The 18,448-nt window shown below is 41.6% G+C and overlaps 2 protein-coding genes across 14 annotated transcripts in view; one reads left to right on the top strand and one right to left on the bottom strand.

Annotated features, from left to right (window-relative positions):
* Positions 1-7,770, top strand: skp1 (S-phase kinase-associated protein 1). Of its 4 annotated transcripts, XM_005727715.2 has the most exons (7): positions 864-938; positions 1,069-1,126; positions 1,215-1,314; positions 1,471-1,544; positions 2,949-3,092; positions 6,732-6,872; positions 7,028-7,770. In XM_005727715.2, the coding sequence occupies exons 3-7, from the start codon at positions 1,218-1,220 to the stop codon at positions 7,061-7,063; spliced, it is 492 nt and encodes a 163-aa protein (XP_005727772.1). In that variant the 5' UTR covers positions 864-938; positions 1,069-1,126; positions 1,215-1,217; the 3' UTR covers positions 7,064-7,770. The 4 variants fall into 4 exon arrangements, with proteins under 4 accessions (XP_005727770.1, XP_005727769.1, XP_005727771.1 ...); XM_005727713.1 differs by lacking the exons at positions 864-938; positions 1,069-1,126 and adding an exon at positions 1-64; XM_005727712.1 differs by lacking the exons at positions 864-938; positions 1,069-1,126 and adding an exon at positions 382-559.
* Positions 7,771-8,218: 448 nt separating this feature from the next.
* The window catches only part of tcf7 (transcription factor 7), a 73,140-nt gene continuing 62,910 nt past the window's right edge, over positions 8,219-18,448 (bottom strand). For 2 of the 10 annotated variants that reach the window (XM_005727718.2, XM_005727716.2), the window contains 4 exons: positions 18,306-18,353; positions 15,974-16,022; positions 13,642-13,714; positions 8,219-9,720 (listed from right to left, as the gene is read on the bottom strand). In XM_005727718.2, coding sequence (XP_005727775.1) covers positions 9,333-9,720; positions 13,642-13,714; positions 15,974-16,022; positions 18,306-18,353 — 558 coding nt within the window. In that variant the 3' untranslated portion in view covers positions 8,219-9,332. Of the gene's footprint in view, positions 9,745-13,343; positions 13,458-13,641; positions 13,715-15,973; positions 16,023-18,305; positions 18,354-18,448 lie in introns of all 10 variants that reach the window. The other 8 variants (XM_005727719.2, XM_005727717.2, XM_013909529.1 and 5 more) reach the window with 6 other exon arrangements.

Raw genomic sequence — 18,448 nt, forward strand, 5'->3', positions numbered from 1 at the left:
GACTCACAAACAGCTTCTTCCCCTGGGTCTTTCGGACTGTCAACAAGCACTATCTCTCTAATGTGTGAGTTGTTTTGTATATTGTATATTGTTTTGTATACATTCCCTCTTGGCTGTATATATTTCTTCTGTTTGCTTTTTATTCTTGCTGTCCGCCACAGTTGGTGTGGAGCACCCACAATTTCGTTGTACACTTACAATGACAATAAAGGGCTATCCTGTTCTATGCTAATATACGGGGGGAAAGTATGCAAACCTAACATGCCTATCACATTATACTTATACATATATCTTGGAATAATTTAAGAGACTTGGGATATTTCAGAATACCAAAGGCAGAAGGACCCTGAGATTACCAGTCAAAGAAGGGTGGATAATTTGAGCCCATACTTAACCCCTCCACTACGAGGAAAAAAGGCGTATTAGTCGCCGGAAGGCAGGCTCAGGCTCTTAGGTTGGTCCAGGGACTACCACCGGTTGTCTGTGTTTGCGCGTCTGTCGGGTGCTGCTGCTGACTACAGAGGAAATTGACCTCTGGATTATCGTTAAAACAGTTACGGTACGTAGCTTAGTTAGCCCTAGGTTCAGTTTTGCAGCTTGGGATGAACTGCTCTTTGTTTAATTTTGCTTGTGTCTTTATTTGAAGAGCCTCGCTGTGGCTGCTAAGAGGCCTCAACTAACGTCGACATTAGGCGTTAGCTTAGCTATAACATTGTGCATGGTAACGCTAGCTTCCTGGTTAGCCTAAATTTTAACCGATAATATTAAAATATTATGGTTGAGCAAAAAGCAGCGAAGCCAACTTTTATGTGTTTTAAGTAATAACACGCAACAGCTTCAGTTGTCTATAAACTGTATTCAAATAAAAGGTAGCTGCTCGACTAGCATTGCCGCTGTTTAGCCCGTGTCGTCGGTAGCTAATCGTTGGTTAGCTTGAGGTAAGCTTTAACGTTTGTTTTGAGTTTGTCTAATACTAAGGTCCGCACAGGTAATTTTTAGTTATTTATTTAGTGGGATATTATTCCCGTATTCGACTAATAATCATGTAAACGATCTTTTTTGCGATAGCTGACACATTAACTCCCAGACGTAGAATAGCAGATGCTAATGCGTGTTCACTACTAAGGTTCGTAAGTTTTTGTTTTTTTTTTTGTTTTTTCAGAAGTGTTGTCTCCTTGCACAGGCTTTTAATATCTTAACGTGTTGCCTTATAGATAATGCCCACAATAAAACTACAGAGTTCTGATGGGGAAATCTTCGAGGTGGACGTTGAGATAGCCAAACAGTCTGTCACCATTAAGACCATGCTTGAAGGTAAGTGTTGAATCACGGTAAACGTTTTGGTTATCAAGTCACAACTGCCATAAATAGGACACCCCGCAGTTAACAAATATAGGGTTTATACTTCATTTAATTAAACCATAATATGGACATAGGCTACAAATGTGTAATGTTTGAATCTTTTGACAGATTTGGGAATGGATGATGAAGGAGATGATGATCCCGTTCCCCTTCCTAACGTGAATGCTGCCATCCTCAAGAAGGTACAGAATGCACATATTGAAGTGTCCAGTGGGTTTTTTGTTCACACACAGACTGTGGGTGGTGTTTTGTTGGATGTGGGAGGGGTTGATTCCTTGCTTCCTGAGATGCTATTAACTAATGGCGTTCATCTCGCCTGCTCTGGAGAAGGTTATGTTTTAGATCCATGCTTCCCAAATGGTGTATGTTGTGAGGCAAATGCCCTGGAGTTTTCTTACAACCTTAGTTTATTATAATATGCACAAGTGATGAATGAGCTGCTTATTTACTTTATCAGCAGACCTACTTGGTACACACTAATTTCCCATACATAGGCAAATTATATTTACCAAACTTTAAGATGGAACCCCAGCCTGTTGTGTGGCCTGACACAAAGGTTCCGATTGATAAGGACGATGAAAATTTGAGAGGGGGAGTGAATGACTTTCTTTGGTAAAGCAAGTAAACACTGGTCCACAGATTTAAAATGAATAAATGTCCGAAGAAAGCAGTGTTAAAGCTACCTCTCATGGCTTTAGGTGGTCAGGGTTGGCAGAAATTGTTTGGCCATATAATCATTTGCTAATCTAAAAAAAGAATTTGGAAGAAGAGGCCATAGAATCTGTGTGCCTTGAATTTTTGGGCTTTGCTCGTGGTTGTAGTTGGGAGGCAAATGTAAATGAAAGCACTAGCTTCTAGCCTGTGATGGTGTCCTCGAAGATGATGTAGACTTTTGTATATGGTGAGAGGGTCTAAGCAGAGCTCGTAAGTGGCAAAGAGTGGTACTTTGTGTCCTGCGGGTAAGCTCACCTAAGAATTTGAATTCTGTTTGGTTGTCTTCCACTTATAGTTTTAACATTTTAGCACTGCCAGGCTAAAGCTGAAAGAATAAGCTGAAATGATCTTCTGTGCCAGTCAATCAAAACACATCTTAGAAGCACATTGTAATAATCTAGGAAACTTGTGTTATAGCTGGACAGTGTAACAGTGTTATAGCTGGAAAGAGCTGCTGATGTATTTTCTGAGCGTAATGGGCTCAGATGTAGTTCAGAGTTTCAACAAAATCTGAACATCAAAGTTTTGAGGTGGACCTGGAGAAATGGACAAAATGCGATCGTTTCTCATCCTCAGTTTTACCTTTTATTTTCATGCCAGCAAATCATCTAATCACAATTTTGGCAACCGAGAAGTCCTGATTTTTATATATATTTTTTCTCCTTACTACTCTCATTCCTACACTTTCTTACAAGGAGGTAACGACTTGGAATCTGTGTGAATTGATCCTAATTTGTGGCAAAGAATTGCCATTTAATTTTGGTATTCAAACCTTTTATGGGCAGTTTAAACAGCTGATGGGTGCTGTGCATAATGGGTTACCTTGGTTAAAACCACATGTTTATTTGTTATTGTCTGTCTTTCTTTTTCAGGTGATTCAGTGGTGCACTCATCACAAAGATGACCCCCCTCCTCCTGAGGACGATGAGAACAAGGAGAAAAGGACAGATGACATCCCTGTATGGGATCAGGAGTTCCTCAAAGTGGACCAAGGCACCTTGTTTGAACTCATTCTGGTAAACATACTTGAATTATTTTGCATTTTCTTTGGATTGAACTACAACTAACAGGTGTAAGCAAAACCTTGCCCTATACCTAACCTTAACAGCAACCCCTGCACATGGTTGATTATCACATCATTGCAAATGAATCTTACTGAGTTGTCTATATTTGTATTGAAGCAGTTTTAATAGAAAAAGGACCTTTTTAAAACAAAAGAAAACAAAAACAGTGGTTAAAAGATGCTCAGTTAAACTGCAAGCCTGTCAATGGTGTCCCTGCAGTTAGCTACAGTGAAGTATCCCTCCCTTTCTTTGCAGTGACTGTCACATAATCCCACTGATGTGTCTGTCACTTAATCCTCCTTCTCTGAGTCCTGAGCTGCTGCACTTCACCCAACCTTTTTATTTTTTTTTTATTTTTCTTTTTCTTTATGTTCTCCTCCACTGCTTCTTTCCTGGTGCCTCTGTCTTAAGCCAGTTTTTGGTTTTGGCCTTCTTTGCTGCAGAAAGGAGAATTTTAGCCAAGTAGTGGTCCTTTAGATGTACAGCACCTTCAAAGTATCCAAGATACAAAACAAGGCAAGTTCTGGGAATTATATAATCTCATATATCACAGAGAGGTGAGTGAATTTTGACCCAGAAAGTGTGAAATCTTTCTACATTTCTAGAAAATGTGTGTATGATCAGCTTCCAACACTGTTGTTGTGTATTGGTTCGTTTATTTTTAATCTTAGGTGTAATAAAAAAGCAAATTAGTTTTTTCCCAAATGAATTTTCTCCACTTTAATGATTGAGTTGTTTTTATGTTCTTTCCACGTTTCATACCACACTTTCTCAGTGATGTTTTGAAACCAAAGTCCAGTTGTCCTGGTCTAAATTTTTCATCGAAAGCAACCCATTTTAGCAATCCAAGCTCTTTACCAATTCCTAACTCCTTTACTGTGCCATATCATATATTTAATTTAAAGGATATTATCGGGTTCCTATCTTGGTCTTTAGTTATGTATTCAGGCGTCTTTTTTAATACCTATGTTTGTTTGAATTGGGACATGGAGTGTGGAGAGCTCCACATCCTTCCAGCGAGCCCCATAATCATCACTACACCAATATGTTATCTGGCGTATCTGTGCAGCATGAAAATATTCTTTTAAATTAGGAAGTGACATTCCTCCTTTCTCTCTCGATCAAAGGCCTTTTTCTTTGTCAAAACGTATCAACTGAGCCGGTATATTGTCTTTATGTACTTGCTATATAATGTGTAGGGTCCTTCTAATATTATCTTGTGCCGGTTTATTTTTGACAAAACCTGCTTTGTCCTCATCTATCAGGTCTGGTATAAATGACTGGAGCCTATTGGCCTGCATTTGTATAGCGCTTTTCTAGTCCCTAAGGACCCCAAAGCGCTTCACACTACATTCAATCATTCACCCATTCACACACACATTCACACACTGGCGATGGCAAGCTACATTGTAGCCACAGCTGCCCTGGGGCGCACTGACAGAGGCGAGGCTGCCGAACACTGGCGCCACCGGGCCCTCTGACCACCACCAGTAGGCAAACATGGGGTTAGTATCTTGCCCAAGGATATTTGGCATGCAGCCTGGGATCGAACCACCCACCTTCTGATTAGTGGCTGACCTGCTCTGCCACCTGAGCTACAGCTACAGCCACCATTAAGACTGCAGTGTAGATTTTATAATCAACATTTAACACTGATATAGGCCTGTCATTTTGGCAGTATTCCTTTTGTGTTTGTGCTTTTGGTAGTACTGTGATAATTGCCTCCCTCCAAGAGAGGGAATCGCATGTTTAGTGTGACTCTAACTAAAAGTCAGGTGGAGTAAGGGTATCAGTTCTTTTCCAGATTTCTTATACCATTCAGCAGGAAACCCATCACTGGATTTCACCCAACTTTTAACGTTATCTTCTCTTTATTGGGCGTAATGACAAAAGGGTACGATATCACAAGCTATAAAGACAACACTATGCTATGTCGTGTGATTTTAATCGCTGTTTCGTAAGTGTTCAGGTGCTTTCCCAAAAACGGCCAAAAAAAGAACACAAGCTATTCTCTGAAACTACTTTTTAATGGTTTGTGGGTTTGTGCTTCACAACAGTGCTCTCGGTGCCGCATCAGAACTATGATGCGGTCTTAGGGTCAAAAGCTCAACAAACCTACCAACAACTTTTGACATGTGGTGGTGGTGGACAGTAAAAACAAGACCTTCAGCTGGCAGGAGGCAGAGAAACCAAAGCAGAAGGAAAGTTGATGTTTTGCGTTACAATTAAGGGAATTATTCCACATTTGTTTGTATTGACCACAGGAGGCAAACGCTTTTCTCATGCACTCTGTGTGTGTGGGTTTTTTTTCCCGCTAAACAGGTCTCGAAAGGCTTGACATTTTTTTTTTTTTTGCTTGAGGTTTTAAATGTTAAGGTTGTGCTTTACACTGAGAAGTCCAAATACTTATGTGAATTAATGCATTTATAGTGTTGTAGCTTGTGTTGTATAGTTGTCTCCCAAGTACTCTGTGTGAGAGAGAGGGAGAGCGGCGTGCATTCATATAGTTGAGCTGTGGAAATGGCATTTATTTTTCTTTATGTATTCAAACTTCACAGTTGGCAAAATCTACTTGAATCTACAAGGACCTGTCACAGGTCTGTGAAATATCCTACTGGCTGTAGCAGAATTGGTTTAAATGGAAATGGTCTGGCTCTGGAGTGCTGATCCAGAGTCAGCAGCTGGAGTTGATAAATAGTGGCTTTTTTTATTTATTTTTTAAAATTGTAATCACTTTTATGCACCTTTCTATATACAGTGTTTATTTTCTCTTGTAGTCCTTTTAATATGCTTCATCTTTCTTAGAAAAATTCTTTCTTATACTTTATTTATTTCGCTCAGTAGCCAGTTCAAGCAAGACACAAATGTTGCTTAGCAACAGCTGGAGGTCTGGTGGTTTGGGCAACTGTGTTTAGAAGAGGGAGGGATTTGGAAAGACTCATTTATTCATTTAAAAAAAAAAAAAAAATTTCCCCTCCACCTTTCTCAACGTGTGAAACAACATGGAGTGATGTTGAGGTTCATGTAAAATGTAACCTTAGCAATGCCTGGAAGAGATGGATAAATGGGTGGTGTGTCTGTAGCTTCGTGGAAATGAAAGCGACGGTCCTGCGTCAGTAACCTGAGTTGACCCCACCCCCCGTGACTTGAATATGTTTACAAGCACAAAGGCTGAGAGGAAGGGGTTCAGAAGAGCACAGCAGCTGCTCCTGTGCCTTATGAAAATCAATGCAGAAGTCTTATTAAGCAATCACTGCTCAGCATATGTAAGGCTAAATGGTTTCTACAGGGTAATTTACTTAAGGATGATGGGAAAGGTGTGGTGTGTGGGGGGTTTTTTGTTTTGTTTTTTTAAAATAAATTGTATATAAATGCTTTTCAGGGATAACTATCATCCCTCATCAGACTGGATTGGTAATTCAAAATCCGCTTTTTACTTTATTCAGGTGTAAATAACAAATCCAAAACACAATATGCTTTGTTGGGTTCAGAGATCTAAGTGTTGCTGAGGTATCAGTTGTCCTTGTGTGCTCTTTCACCGCCTCCCTCCCTCCTGCAGCTCCTCATTCATATCTCCATGTTTCTGTTTAGGCCGCCAACTATTTGGACATCAAAGGCCTGTTAGATGTCACCTGCAAGACGGTGGCCAACATGATCAAAGGCAAAACCCCAGAGGAGATCAGGAAGACTTTCAACATCAAAAATGATTTCACAGAGGAGGAGGAAGCCCAGGTACTTATTCCAACCCATCAGCTGTCTGTCAGAAAACAAAAGACTTTCATAAGCAACGAGAAATCACTTGGATGTTGCGGATGGGATTAAAATGGTGATCACAAAGTTGCCTTCCACACCTTTGTGGATTATTAATTTGTCCCTCTCTTCCGCAGGTACGCAAAGAGAACCAGTGGTGTGAAGAAAAATAAGAGGAAGATCTTGCCAACACTACCACACTGAAAAGGATTCTCTCTGCTAACTGGTTGCACTGGCGTTGTTCATACTTGTTAATATTTACATTTAGTATATTTAGAGCCACATCCCTCGCTCCCCCACCACCATCACTTTTCCTTAATTTCTGATAATAGCATGACTATTTTAACTTGCCTGTGTGGTGTCAATAATTTAAAGCCAAGCTCTCTTCTGTTTGCGCACACTCACGTTGTGTATTGACATAAAATAAATGGTCCTGGTTTCACGGCTTTGTATCCTTTTAAAGATTCGAAGACTCCTCAGATTTCCCCTGTTATTAACTGCTCTGGCGTTTTTTTTTTTTTGTTTGTTTTTTTTAAACTTGACATTGTTTTCTTTTAGGTTAAGTGAATGAATAAAATGCATTTTTTGACAATGGATATGTGAGGGTGAATTTGTTTTCTTCTTTTTGCTCTGTAAATGTGTCCATTTTGTGAAACCATGTCAAGGAGACGTTTATAGGAAAAGTGAAGTTTGAGGTAGAATGATTACTTTGTTTTTAAATGCATAATGTCCCCCTGGACTCGAAGTACTTGTGTTATCACGCAGCGTTGGGTAACACATGCGCTGTTGTAGCGAATTGAAAACTTTTCCCAGTTAAGCTCTGATGCTGGTTTTTGGGATGCTCAAACATACTGAAGGAGTAAATAAAACATTAAATGGATGGTGTCTGTCACTTTTTGTTTTTAGTTGTGGTTGGTGGGGTCTAAATCTCAAGGAATCGTGGACCAGATAGTCAAAACACTTTATTACAACAATCAAAAACACAATAACACATCAAAGGCATTTAAAAGAAAAAATAAAATAAAATGCTGGACATCTTTGAGGTGCTGCCACTATTGCAAACTACTTCTAGCACAATAGCTCTCTCTGGTGGAGGGAAACTATATTGCTGTACAAAAAACTCAGCTTCTAGTTTGTCCACAGAGTAGAAACTAAGCAGAAAAGAAAATTAAAGCCTTATTAAAAAAATCAAAATGTCTGTTACGTTAGCTGTAAAAATGCAGAGTAAGACCATGACACTTGACAAAAAAAACTTTGCACAAGACAAAAAAATGTATTGCTTTAAAAATGGTAGAAACGAACTTTTTTTTAAAAGAATATTTTTTTTAAACATTTTTTTAAAATTTTTTTTTACACAAAACCATATAAAAGTTTAATTATAAAACTTTACAACACAATGCAATATAATAGTACCCATTTGGTCTCAGTTTAATCTGCTGCGCTGGAAAATGTTCAAAGGAAAACAAGACTTAAAAGACAATAACACTCTTCTGAGGGATTCCCACCTGTAGAAAGCCTGACCTTAAAAATCATGAGATTCATACAAAAAAATACCACTAATTATGCAAAAACACAAACAATGTAACAGTTGGTGAAGCCATAGATTGACAGCCTGAAAGTGCCTAAAAGTAATGTGAACTTCAGAATTTTCTTTTTAAAACTGCTGGAAATATATATTTATATATTTTTTGTCAAAGAAGCTGCACAAGTATTCATGAAAATGTTTGGGGAAAAAAAGGGGGAAACTTAGAGTCAGACTGTGTAATGGCAGCTATTGAAAGTGAATCCATGCCTCTTGGAATCTGAGGTTCTGCTGGTCAGGTTGGGTGGCAGTTGGTCCTTGCTCCCCTCTTGTGGTTGTTATAAATGGGTGATAACATTTCCAGGAGATGGATGTGATGGTGAAGCTTTAAGAGTAAAAGTATGTCAGATTGTCATCGCTATGGAGTTACTTATCCATAAAGTATGATAATCACTTCAGTTGAGTTTTAACTGCAGCAGGTGGAGCCAAAGAACCGCAATCATTTTTTTATTGTTTTGTTTTTGCATGCACCTTAGCATTGCTCGCTACTATGTGTTCTAAAGCTGGTGGATTTTTGGTCACCAGTTCAGTGACTGGATCCTTCAAATTGGCTTGTGTCCTCAGCTTAATGTAATGTCACGTGACAGATCTCTTTGAGAAGGACTTTGTGACCGTAAAAATGCAGATATTGACGAATCCAGCCTCTGAACTAAGAGACAGCTACTGTCCTACTGAGGATAGGGTGGGGTGGGGTAGGGGAGGGATCGATGCCTTCAACTTGCTCCTTTTTCTGTAACATCAAATGAACCTCAGGGGGAGGGGGTGTACATAAAACTGATGTCAGCTGATGAGGATGATCGTAACGGCTCTGGAGGAAGCTGAGGAGTGCGGGGGTTGTTGATGCGAGCAGACCACAGCCATCACTGGGTCTCCGTTAGCACTTTGAGAGAGAGTCCTGCGGCCTTGGCGGCCGACAGCACCGACGGGCTGTGCGTCTGCTTGCTGGACAGTTCCGGGTGTGCGTGGGGGTGCTTTGCTGCGAGCGTGCGGAGGTCCCCGCGTTTGCCGGCAGACTGCTGCGGAGTTAAGCGCGTGTGTGAGAGTGCATGCGCTGGCGGAGACAAGGGGAGACGTGCCGAAGGGGAGGTGGGCGGCGGGGAGCAGCCCGGGGAGGGGGGCCGCTGGAGCTGGAAGAGACGGTGTCGGGCGGGAGAAGGGGACGGGGGAGAGTCTATAGCACTTAAATCTGAAGAAGTTGGGCTGGGGCAGCCTCCTCCTTGAAGGTAGCGAATGCACTTCTTTTTCCTCCTAGGAACAGTCAGAGAGAGTTATCTGTGAATAAAGTGTGGATGGTAAATGTCAGCAGGCTTTAGTGAAGATGCAACATTCACACTGAGGTCAATGAGCAGGGACACAAATGGACACAGCGAACAATAGCAGTATGTGGATGTCTCTACGTGAAGGAGGTCAGTTCCAGAGCAATGTAAATGCCACCATTTGCACATTGTGAGTCTCTGTGCGTTTATGGCGAAAGGGTGGTTTCTGTTAGACACGCAATGTGCATCACAACAGTGTCAGATGCAGATTGGCTTACTACAGCGCCAGTCTGTGTTGCTCCAGGACGACAATAGCAGCTGACCAGTCATGCTGTTATTTAATTCAGTTTTGCTTATATAGAGCCAAATCACAACAACTGTCACTTCAAGGTGCTTTAAATTACAAAGCAGAGATCCTACAATCAAATGAGAGCCTTTGAGCGAGCAGTTGGCGACAGTGGGAAGGAAAAACTCCCTTTTAACAGGAAGAAACCTCTGGCAGAACCAGGCTCAGGGAGGAGCAGCCAACTGGTTAGGGGTGAAGGGGCGGAGACAGGACAAAAAACACACTGTGGAAGAGAGGCGGGGTTTAATGACAACTAATGAATAAATGCAGTGATGTGTAAGGATATAGTGAGAGCTTCAGTGACAGGGATTTGAGAATGAGGGGAAAGTTTGCTTTCCTGCTAGCTTGTCATCTTATCCTTAAAATTGGAAAGGTCTCGTGTTCCCTTCCCATATGAGATGGCTGAGGGATGTCATGACCTACTTGAAGTTAGGAAAGCTTAAATATGCTAGCTGTGTAAGACATGGGCCCTGCTTACATGGGAATGTCCATAACAAACCAATTTTTCTTCCGTTTATGCTCGTTTGTGTGTGCGTGCTGCTGTTTGAGTTGTTTGTCATTCTTCTTTTATGCACCCCTATTCTGAAATTGTGTCATTTATATTTAAATGTTGACTACATCACATTAGAACTGAATCGCAGAGCAGACTGTAAGGGAACTTTCTTCCTTTCAAAAGGGAGTTTTCCCTTCCCACTGTCACCAAATGCTTGCTCACGAGGAGTCTGATTGTTAGGGTTTTTTCTCTGCAGTATTGTAGGGTCTTTACTGTCTTGAGGCGACTGTTATGTGATTTAGTGCTATATTAAAAAACAAAATTCAAACAGTATTGTATAAAATCTGATAAAGAGAAGTTTAAAAAAAGAAAACACAAAAGTCAGACATTATTTTCTTTTTGTTTTTGTATTTTTTCTTCTGTTTTCAGTTGAAGTTTTTAATTTAGCTTTAACATAGTGTAGTTTAAAATAGCCCCTTCCATCCTGAAAGGCTTGAAAAGCCCTATTGGTCAGTTGAAATGACAGTCCTGTAGCAACACTAATATGATGTCATAGGAATGACAGCAGTACAGCTCTAATCCCAGGTTTGAAAAACTGAGATATAATTAAAAAAAAGGAAAAAAGAAAAAATAGATAAAGATAAACATCTGATACAATGTTGTGCAGGAAATATCTTTAATTTTGGTCCTTGGCAATAGAATAGTTGCAGCTGACCAGGGATGCATATAATTATTAATAGTAAGGAATCTAAATCTTCATATCTCTTCTGAGCATCTTAGATTTAACCCCTGACAAATACTGATCCCTATTAAAATGAAACTAAACCAAAACAAGAAAAGCCAAATAAATCAAATTGAAATGAAAAAACAAAAACAAAATATAATAACTCTCATCTGAATTGTGGACACCGGACCTTTTGTGAAATAAAGCAACTCGTTAAAATCTTTAAAAAGATTTCATTTTTTGAACTCTTCTCGCACATTTATGCTAAGCTAAACTTGTGAACGTCTGCTTCTATAGTTGATGCAAAGGCTATAAACCTTGTTGATCCTTTCATCCACACAAAATCCTGATAACTGAAACCAGGGAATACCACTCGACTTTAAAATGAGTTTTAAAAAATCGCCCCCGTGATTATATTAGTGCTATTAGCATGAATGAATGAACTCCTTTGATTAAAGATTTAACACACAGAGCCTGCGAGTTGACACTTTCACTTAACCTAAGCACCACAAAAGTAGTATTAGAATTGCGTAGCGATTAGTTTGGAGTTTCAGTTTTCTACTTCTTTTTGTTCTGAACCGAACGTATTACATGTGTCTAATAGGCAATCAGCAGTAACCCTGCTGTGCTTTGTGAGGTGTTATACTTAAAAGCAGACTTGTGTACCGCTGAGTGCAGCATCAAAGCAGTTAACAGGATCCCATGATCATTACCAGAATATGATATGAGTCACCGGGTTTAACCGCAAGGAAAGGCGCTAGGCCATATTTAGAGAGGGAGAGAGGCAGGAAGAGTGCAATAGAAAGTGATTTCTAAATGTCAGAGTTCACCATCAAAAGGCGCCCGTTACCACATCGCATGAATGGAGAAAGTTGAAAGCAGATGGGCATGAGAATGCCGTCAAAATGCAAAGCTGCAGGGAGCGCGCTAGTGTGTGTGTGTTTGTGTGGAGCTGTGGTGATAAGGATTTGCTCTAACCACATTCAGCCCCCTTTGTTCTCTCAAAGCGAAACAAACTCACACACACACACACACACATTCAGATTTCCATGACGTGATGGTGGGGAAGACGACAGGGTTTCTACAGTGCTGTGGTGGTAGAAACTTTTTCTGCAGAACCACACAGATCCCTGACTCCTGCAGCAAAGCCGTTGGGCTGCCGTGCACCGTGAATCCTGGCGCGTCTCAAACCCGGCCGTGCGAGCTGCTGACGGGCCCGCTTCTGATCATTTATCTTGTGCCGCTGCCATTCGTCAGCTCTCGCTGGGGAGAAACGCATCCGAGAGCGCTGCAGTTTTGAGAATGGATTTAAAAATAAATAAATAAAGAAGACAAATGAGCTGCTCTGGCAGATAAATAAAACAACCGGTGAAGCCGGCGTACCTGATCTCTAAATAATCCCTGCGCACCCAGTTTCCTTTTACTTTTGTAAAACACCAACTGCCTCGGACTAATCCAGTGCTGACAGAGGGAAAAGAGGGAAATTCCCAGCTTGAGTTTAGAAACGTGGCTCCCGACATGTTTTAATGATTCCAATATGGCGACCTTGGAAACATACATCTGTTTGAGCTTCTTCACTCAAAGAAATATTATGTGGAAGTTTGACCTTTGACAAACGGTGATGCTATTACAATTACATAAGGAAGGAATAATACTGTTTTTTTGTTGTTGTTTTTTGAAAGAGAGCATTTTAATGAGTGGTATTCCCCTTTAACCTCTAGCCATTCACTACAGAGGGCCTGCTTATGCAAGGCATTATGCCAGTGGTGCTGAAGAACCCAAACTAACCTCGATGGTGTGGGTGAGACATCACATATATATATTTACAGACTTAAATATAGGGGTGGAGTGACGGGGTGTGAAAACATGTCTCTAAATACATTTTAACTCATGCGACACCTCTAAATCTGCATGTCTGACCTTTTACCTGCAAGTAAACACATGACTGAAGCCTAACTAAAGTTAGCATGTTTCGCTGTTTGCTATATATTAACTGCATATGTATGGGTTCTATTTGCAGAGCAGCAGGTTAGTGAGAGATGACATGCAGACCTCAAACACGAGGAGGTAGAGCTCGTCTTGGCAGGTATAATCACAATAGGGGAGGGGGCTTGTCTTCATTCAGCAGTTTACTTGTCGGACAAATGAAAAGGCTGAAAAAAAGGCCTGGAAAACAGAAAAAAAAACAAGCTTGATGGGATTAATGAGATTGATGCCACCTCCAAGACTGCTCTGCCTCCTACGGCATCAGAGAGACACGATGCACTTGAGCGGTGTGAGAAGAAAGATGGGGGAGTCGTGAGCGTAGCGTGGTGCTGCGGAGCGAGTGGGGTGGATGGTTGGTACACACCTGCAAGGACCGCACCAGTCCGTTTGTTGGTTGAGGCCGAAGCGAGCCCGGCATTTCTTAGGAGAGCCCGGGTCTGAGCACAATGCGTGGCATGCACAGGAAAAGGGGAGGAGGAAAAGCAGAGGAAGAGGGGAGGAAACAGGTTAGACGACAAAAGACACAGACAAGAAGGAGACGAAGAGAGAAACAAGCTCGTCAGGGCAGGACAAAAGCACCGTTTGTTCGGAAAAAGCCATCAAGTAAAACTGTTAGTAGACGGTTACGGCACAATGCGACATTAACAACCAGCAGATCAACCGCCCAACACAACTTAGTTAAACATGTGGGTCAGTTAACACACAGAGGAAGAAGCAGCCGTGCTGTCACGCTGTTAGTACTGGACCTTTCAAGGGTTTTCAGTTTCTAAAACGACGCCCAAATCCAAAAAATATATATTTTCCAGTTTCTGAAACATCTGCTGAAAATACCCTAATGTGCACAAGTCTTGAGCCACCCCTCATTTCTTTATATTTTGTATGTAAAACAGGAAAAACGTGCAGAGATAGAAATACAGTCTATAAGACACAAACAGAGTTAAAGTCAATATTTAGTATGATCACCTTTATTCTTCAACACAGCCTGAACTCTCTTAGTCAAGCTTTCTTGAAGCAGTCTTCAGGAACAGTTCTCCAGGCTTCCTGAGGAAGTCAGAGCTGTTCTTTGGATGTTTTCTGGCTTCTGTCAAGATGATCCCAAACCGCTTAATTAAGCTGAGGCCTGGGCTCTGTGGAGGCCAATCCATGACTAATAGTGCTAATAGTGTCTCACTGTGTGTTTTTCTATGATTTTACTGCATTTGCAGTATGTTTGGGATTATTGCCATGCCTATCGGACAATTTCCAGCTGGTTTTGCATAGTGCACAGGTGTCGAACTCCAGGCCTCGAGGGCCGGTGTCCTGCAGGTTTTAGATGTGTCCTTGATCCAACACAGATCATTAAATGGCTAAATTACCTCCTCAACATGTCTTGAAGTTCTCCAAAAGATCTGGTAATGAACTAATCATTTGATTCGGATGTGTTGACCCAGGGTGAGATCTACAGCCTGCAGGACACCGGCCCTTGAGGCCTGAAGTTCGACACCTCTGGCATAGTGGATCAAAATCTGGCGGTACTACTGGACATAGTTCCATTCGGACAAGATCCCCGACACCACTGGCTAAAATGTCGCCCCCAACCATGAAGGGTTTCCATTGTGTTTTACAGATGGATTCATCACTCCATAAGACCTGTTCCCACAGATTTTTAATCCAATTCTTGCATAATCTGATATACTTCAGCCCCTTCTCCCTTAAGAATGGCTTCTTGACTGGCATCCTTCCACTGACACCATTTGTGATGAAGCTTTGGGTAATATCTCTGTGTTTGGTGTCTTTGGTAAAACCATTTAACCCTGATTTATCAATCTTTCAAATATAAAAAAGAAACAACGACAACAAAAATCTCTGAAAATGTTCAGGTACAAGTACTGGACTGAAAAGAAAAACACTAAAAGACCTTCAGAAAGCCTGGAGAGCTACTGCTCAAGACCACTTACAAAGAAATGAGGGATGGTTCTGGACCTACACAATACTGTAAGTAAATATACTTCGGTGTTACTGCACGGTAAAATGAAGCATCGTGCCAGTTAAGGCAGAGCACTCAGGTCGCTCTAGCACGAGCTGAGGGGAGACCGAGGCTCTTTTATCTGCTGCCGCGCATCGAGAAGACGCCGAACATCCACGACCTTCTTTAAAACAATCACAAAAGTGTTACAACCTCTTATCGTCTCACCTTTGATGCCATCGTGCCGATGCTGTAGTAGCTTTTATAGTATTACCACAAGCACTCAAGTGGTTTACTTGGGACGTGGATAACTACCACGTCTGCGTTCTCAAAACCGAACAGGTCAGAGCTGAGAAGCTTGTTATTGTTCATACATGGCGGAGGTGGAAAAGGGAAAATGCTAGTCATGCGATAAGAGTTTTTGATTTCCTTTCTGCCACGATGGCTGACTTTCTTTCTTTTTTTTAAACTTGGAACAGCTAAGATCAGCACAAAGTTTTGCACACTGGGATTCAAATGTTTGTAATTGAGGTTACATGGAAAGCAGAGTGGGTGGGTGGTTTGACGTTTGAGACACATCCTGCACACCGAGATGCCGTGCCGCACGCAGCGCCAACGCAAACTCAAGCTCGACTGAATTCTCTGAAATCCAGAAGTCTTGGCACTGGTCATTTTCTGTGTGTGTGGCTTTTGAAAAAACGTTTAACCATCCGTCAGACGAAAGCAAGGAAATCCATATTTAGAGGTTTACCTGTGTTGGAGTCCTGCTGCTTCTCCCTTTTTCTCCTCTTCTTCTTGCCCTGTTTGAGGAGAAGAAAACAAAACAAAAAAAAAAAGCCAAAGAAATGAAATGAGTCGGACTCTTGACTGCACTGCTGACTACCAGCAGATCTTCCAGTTCATTTGGCTTATCTCAAGCAGGATAAAAGTTACGTGCAAGTGTCTTAGATAACTTTTAATCACCGTGTTCGGCTGGCATTTCTATCAACTGAAATCTGCACAGTAAAGAAGCTGAAGGCCTTAATAGTAAAGGGGGGAAACGTGAATTCAGATTAAAGCCATTGTAAACTCCTAACTGTTTTCATATTCGTGTTTGCATTTGTTCTGTGTCCCCAGGCTGATTGTAATGTGTGACTGTTGAGGTAAACATCAGAGCTGTTCACACAGATCCGGTGATGGTGAAGTGAGGCCTCATATTTGGGTGCGATGAAGGATGTGGGCACAGAAATCTACCGCCTACGCTTCGATGTCTAACCCTCCTCAGCTCGCTGTCAGCATTGTATATGTGGTTACTCCTCTTGCAAGTGCACCATTCTGAAGCTTCTTAGTCTGTGGGCGTATGTGTGTGCGTGTGTGTGTGTGTGCATATACTAGCCTATATGTAGTATAGTAGTGTATGTATTTTGTTTTCTTTTGAGTGGGGGAACTGGAGGAGAAACCCTCCACAGGTGTGTGGGCGATATGTGGAACTTCACTTCCTGTTTTGCTCGTAGGTCCAGTGGTTTGTTTGTTTTTAACTCAGAAGGAGAACAGAGGGCAGCGAGGACACTTGGTAGTTTGTTTTTATTCATTTATTTATTTTCCAAATGCATCAGACGATATTTAAAGCTCAGTCCTTCACCTATAAACAGTTTGTGGACTGATCATCAAGTGGCCCTTTCAGGCTCTTTCTTTAAAAGCATTTTGGAGCGTGTCGTGTCACTAACAATATATCCCAAGAATATTTTTACACTAAAGGAGCATTCATGGCAAAATCTACTAGTTTTCCCTAATTATTTATCCATCTAGACCGCTCTGATTTGAGTTGCGCACTTTTGAAGGAATTCTCTTAAAAGCAATGGAACTGCAGACTAATCCACAGTGCAGAAGGAGAACTGCATCTGCCTGTGATGAAAACTTTGTGCTCACGACAGACAGCACGACAGGATGTAAACACTAATGGTGACCCCCTTTTTTGAACTGAGCATCTGCAAGCTGTCTCCAGCTGGCGGATGTAGACAGTGAAAAGAAAATAGTTCCTTTGCGAAAACGGGGTTTTGCTGTTTTTGATCCCTGAACACCTGGAAGCAAGTGCAACTGGGCAACTCAAGCCAAAACAATCTAAACGGGCTCCGGTAGAAAACACATATTTGTTTGAGGTGAACTATCCCTTTAAATTCTCCAAACTTGAACCGTATGCCTATCAAAAAGCCACAGAGTGTGGATTATGCTTAATTACAGTGCTTAGAATCGTGACATTTAAGAGCCGTTTAAGAGGTGAAGACAATGTTCAAAGCTCCGTGCATACAGCGACGGCTCCTACACCTGCGATCAGAGAGTATTAAAGCTCTGGTTTACAACACCTTCACAACAGCATGAGGGTAATTTCTGAGTGCAGAAATAACACTCTCCAGGTCGCCTCGCAACCCTTAATTTTGACATATGCGGTCACGGGGTATCTTCTTGTGCTACTCTGTTATCTGTGTGACAGTTTAGATGTTTCAAACATGTTAGAAACCACAGTCCAGATAAAGTGTTACCAAGTTCCCACGCCTGCCTGCCTGCCTGCAGAGTTCAGCTCGGTAACCAATCACGTGTAGAGAAGCAAGAGAGTGCAGGCACAGCAAAACATAACCAGGGTTGTCTTTCTAACAGAACATCCACAACCTCCTTTACAGACGTCTTGCTGTGTTGCTACAAAAATGAAGGTGCTGTGTTTTGAAGCTGTATATTAAGGCAGTGAGGCCAGCCATGCAGCCCTGCTCTCTGTTAGTCGAGCAAACGGGCTGATTTATACCTCTGTGTGATTTAGTGTTTCAAAGGTTAACATACTTGCAGGCGTAGCAGCTGCAAAAGCGTAGGCCATATCCAAAACTGACCAATCACATCGGCTCGTGTGGCTGCCGCCGCCTGCGTGCGTGCTGTCTGGGAGGCTGACATGGGTGAGTCACTCAGATTTTTTGTTTTGGTTTGTTTTTTTGGAAGGTGCATGCAAACTTTGCAACAGGAATACCCACAACCCCTTTCATGCAAATCCTCACATTAGTTTTTTTTTTCTTCCCCCCACCACAGAGGTATAAATCCACCATAAGACGTGTCCCTACCCAATCAGCTTTATTCTTTTCCCCTGCGACCCCGCTAAGGCCCGCCTCCTGCAAGAGTTCAACAGCAAACTGAGAAGTCAAAGGCACACAGCAGGCCAGAAACTAGAATGCATGCACCACATAAGTTTATTCGTTGTATTTAA

Source organism: Pundamilia nyererei, unplaced genomic scaffold, assembly GCF_000239375.1.
Source record: "Pundamilia nyererei isolate P.nyererei 1_Seehausen unplaced genomic scaffold, PunNye1.0 scaffold00026, whole genome shotgun sequence".
NCBI classification, from domain to species: domain Eukaryota; kingdom Metazoa; phylum Chordata; class Actinopteri; order Cichliformes; family Cichlidae; genus Pundamilia; species Pundamilia nyererei.

Bases quoted from the DNA above. Each gene is read 5' to 3' on its own strand.
- skp1 (XM_005727713.1), top strand. From the start codon at position 1,218: ATGCCCACAATAAAACTACAGAGTTCTGATGGGGAAATCTTCGAGGTG. The intron at 1,545-2,948 runs GTACAGAATGCA...TTTCTTTTTCAG, and splicing joins ATGCTGCCATCCTCAAGAAG to GTGATTCAGTGGTGCACTCA. The intron at 6,873-7,027 runs GTACTTATTCCA...TCTCTTCCGCAG, and splicing joins CAGAGGAGGAGGAAGCCCAG to GTACGCAAAGAGAACCAGTG.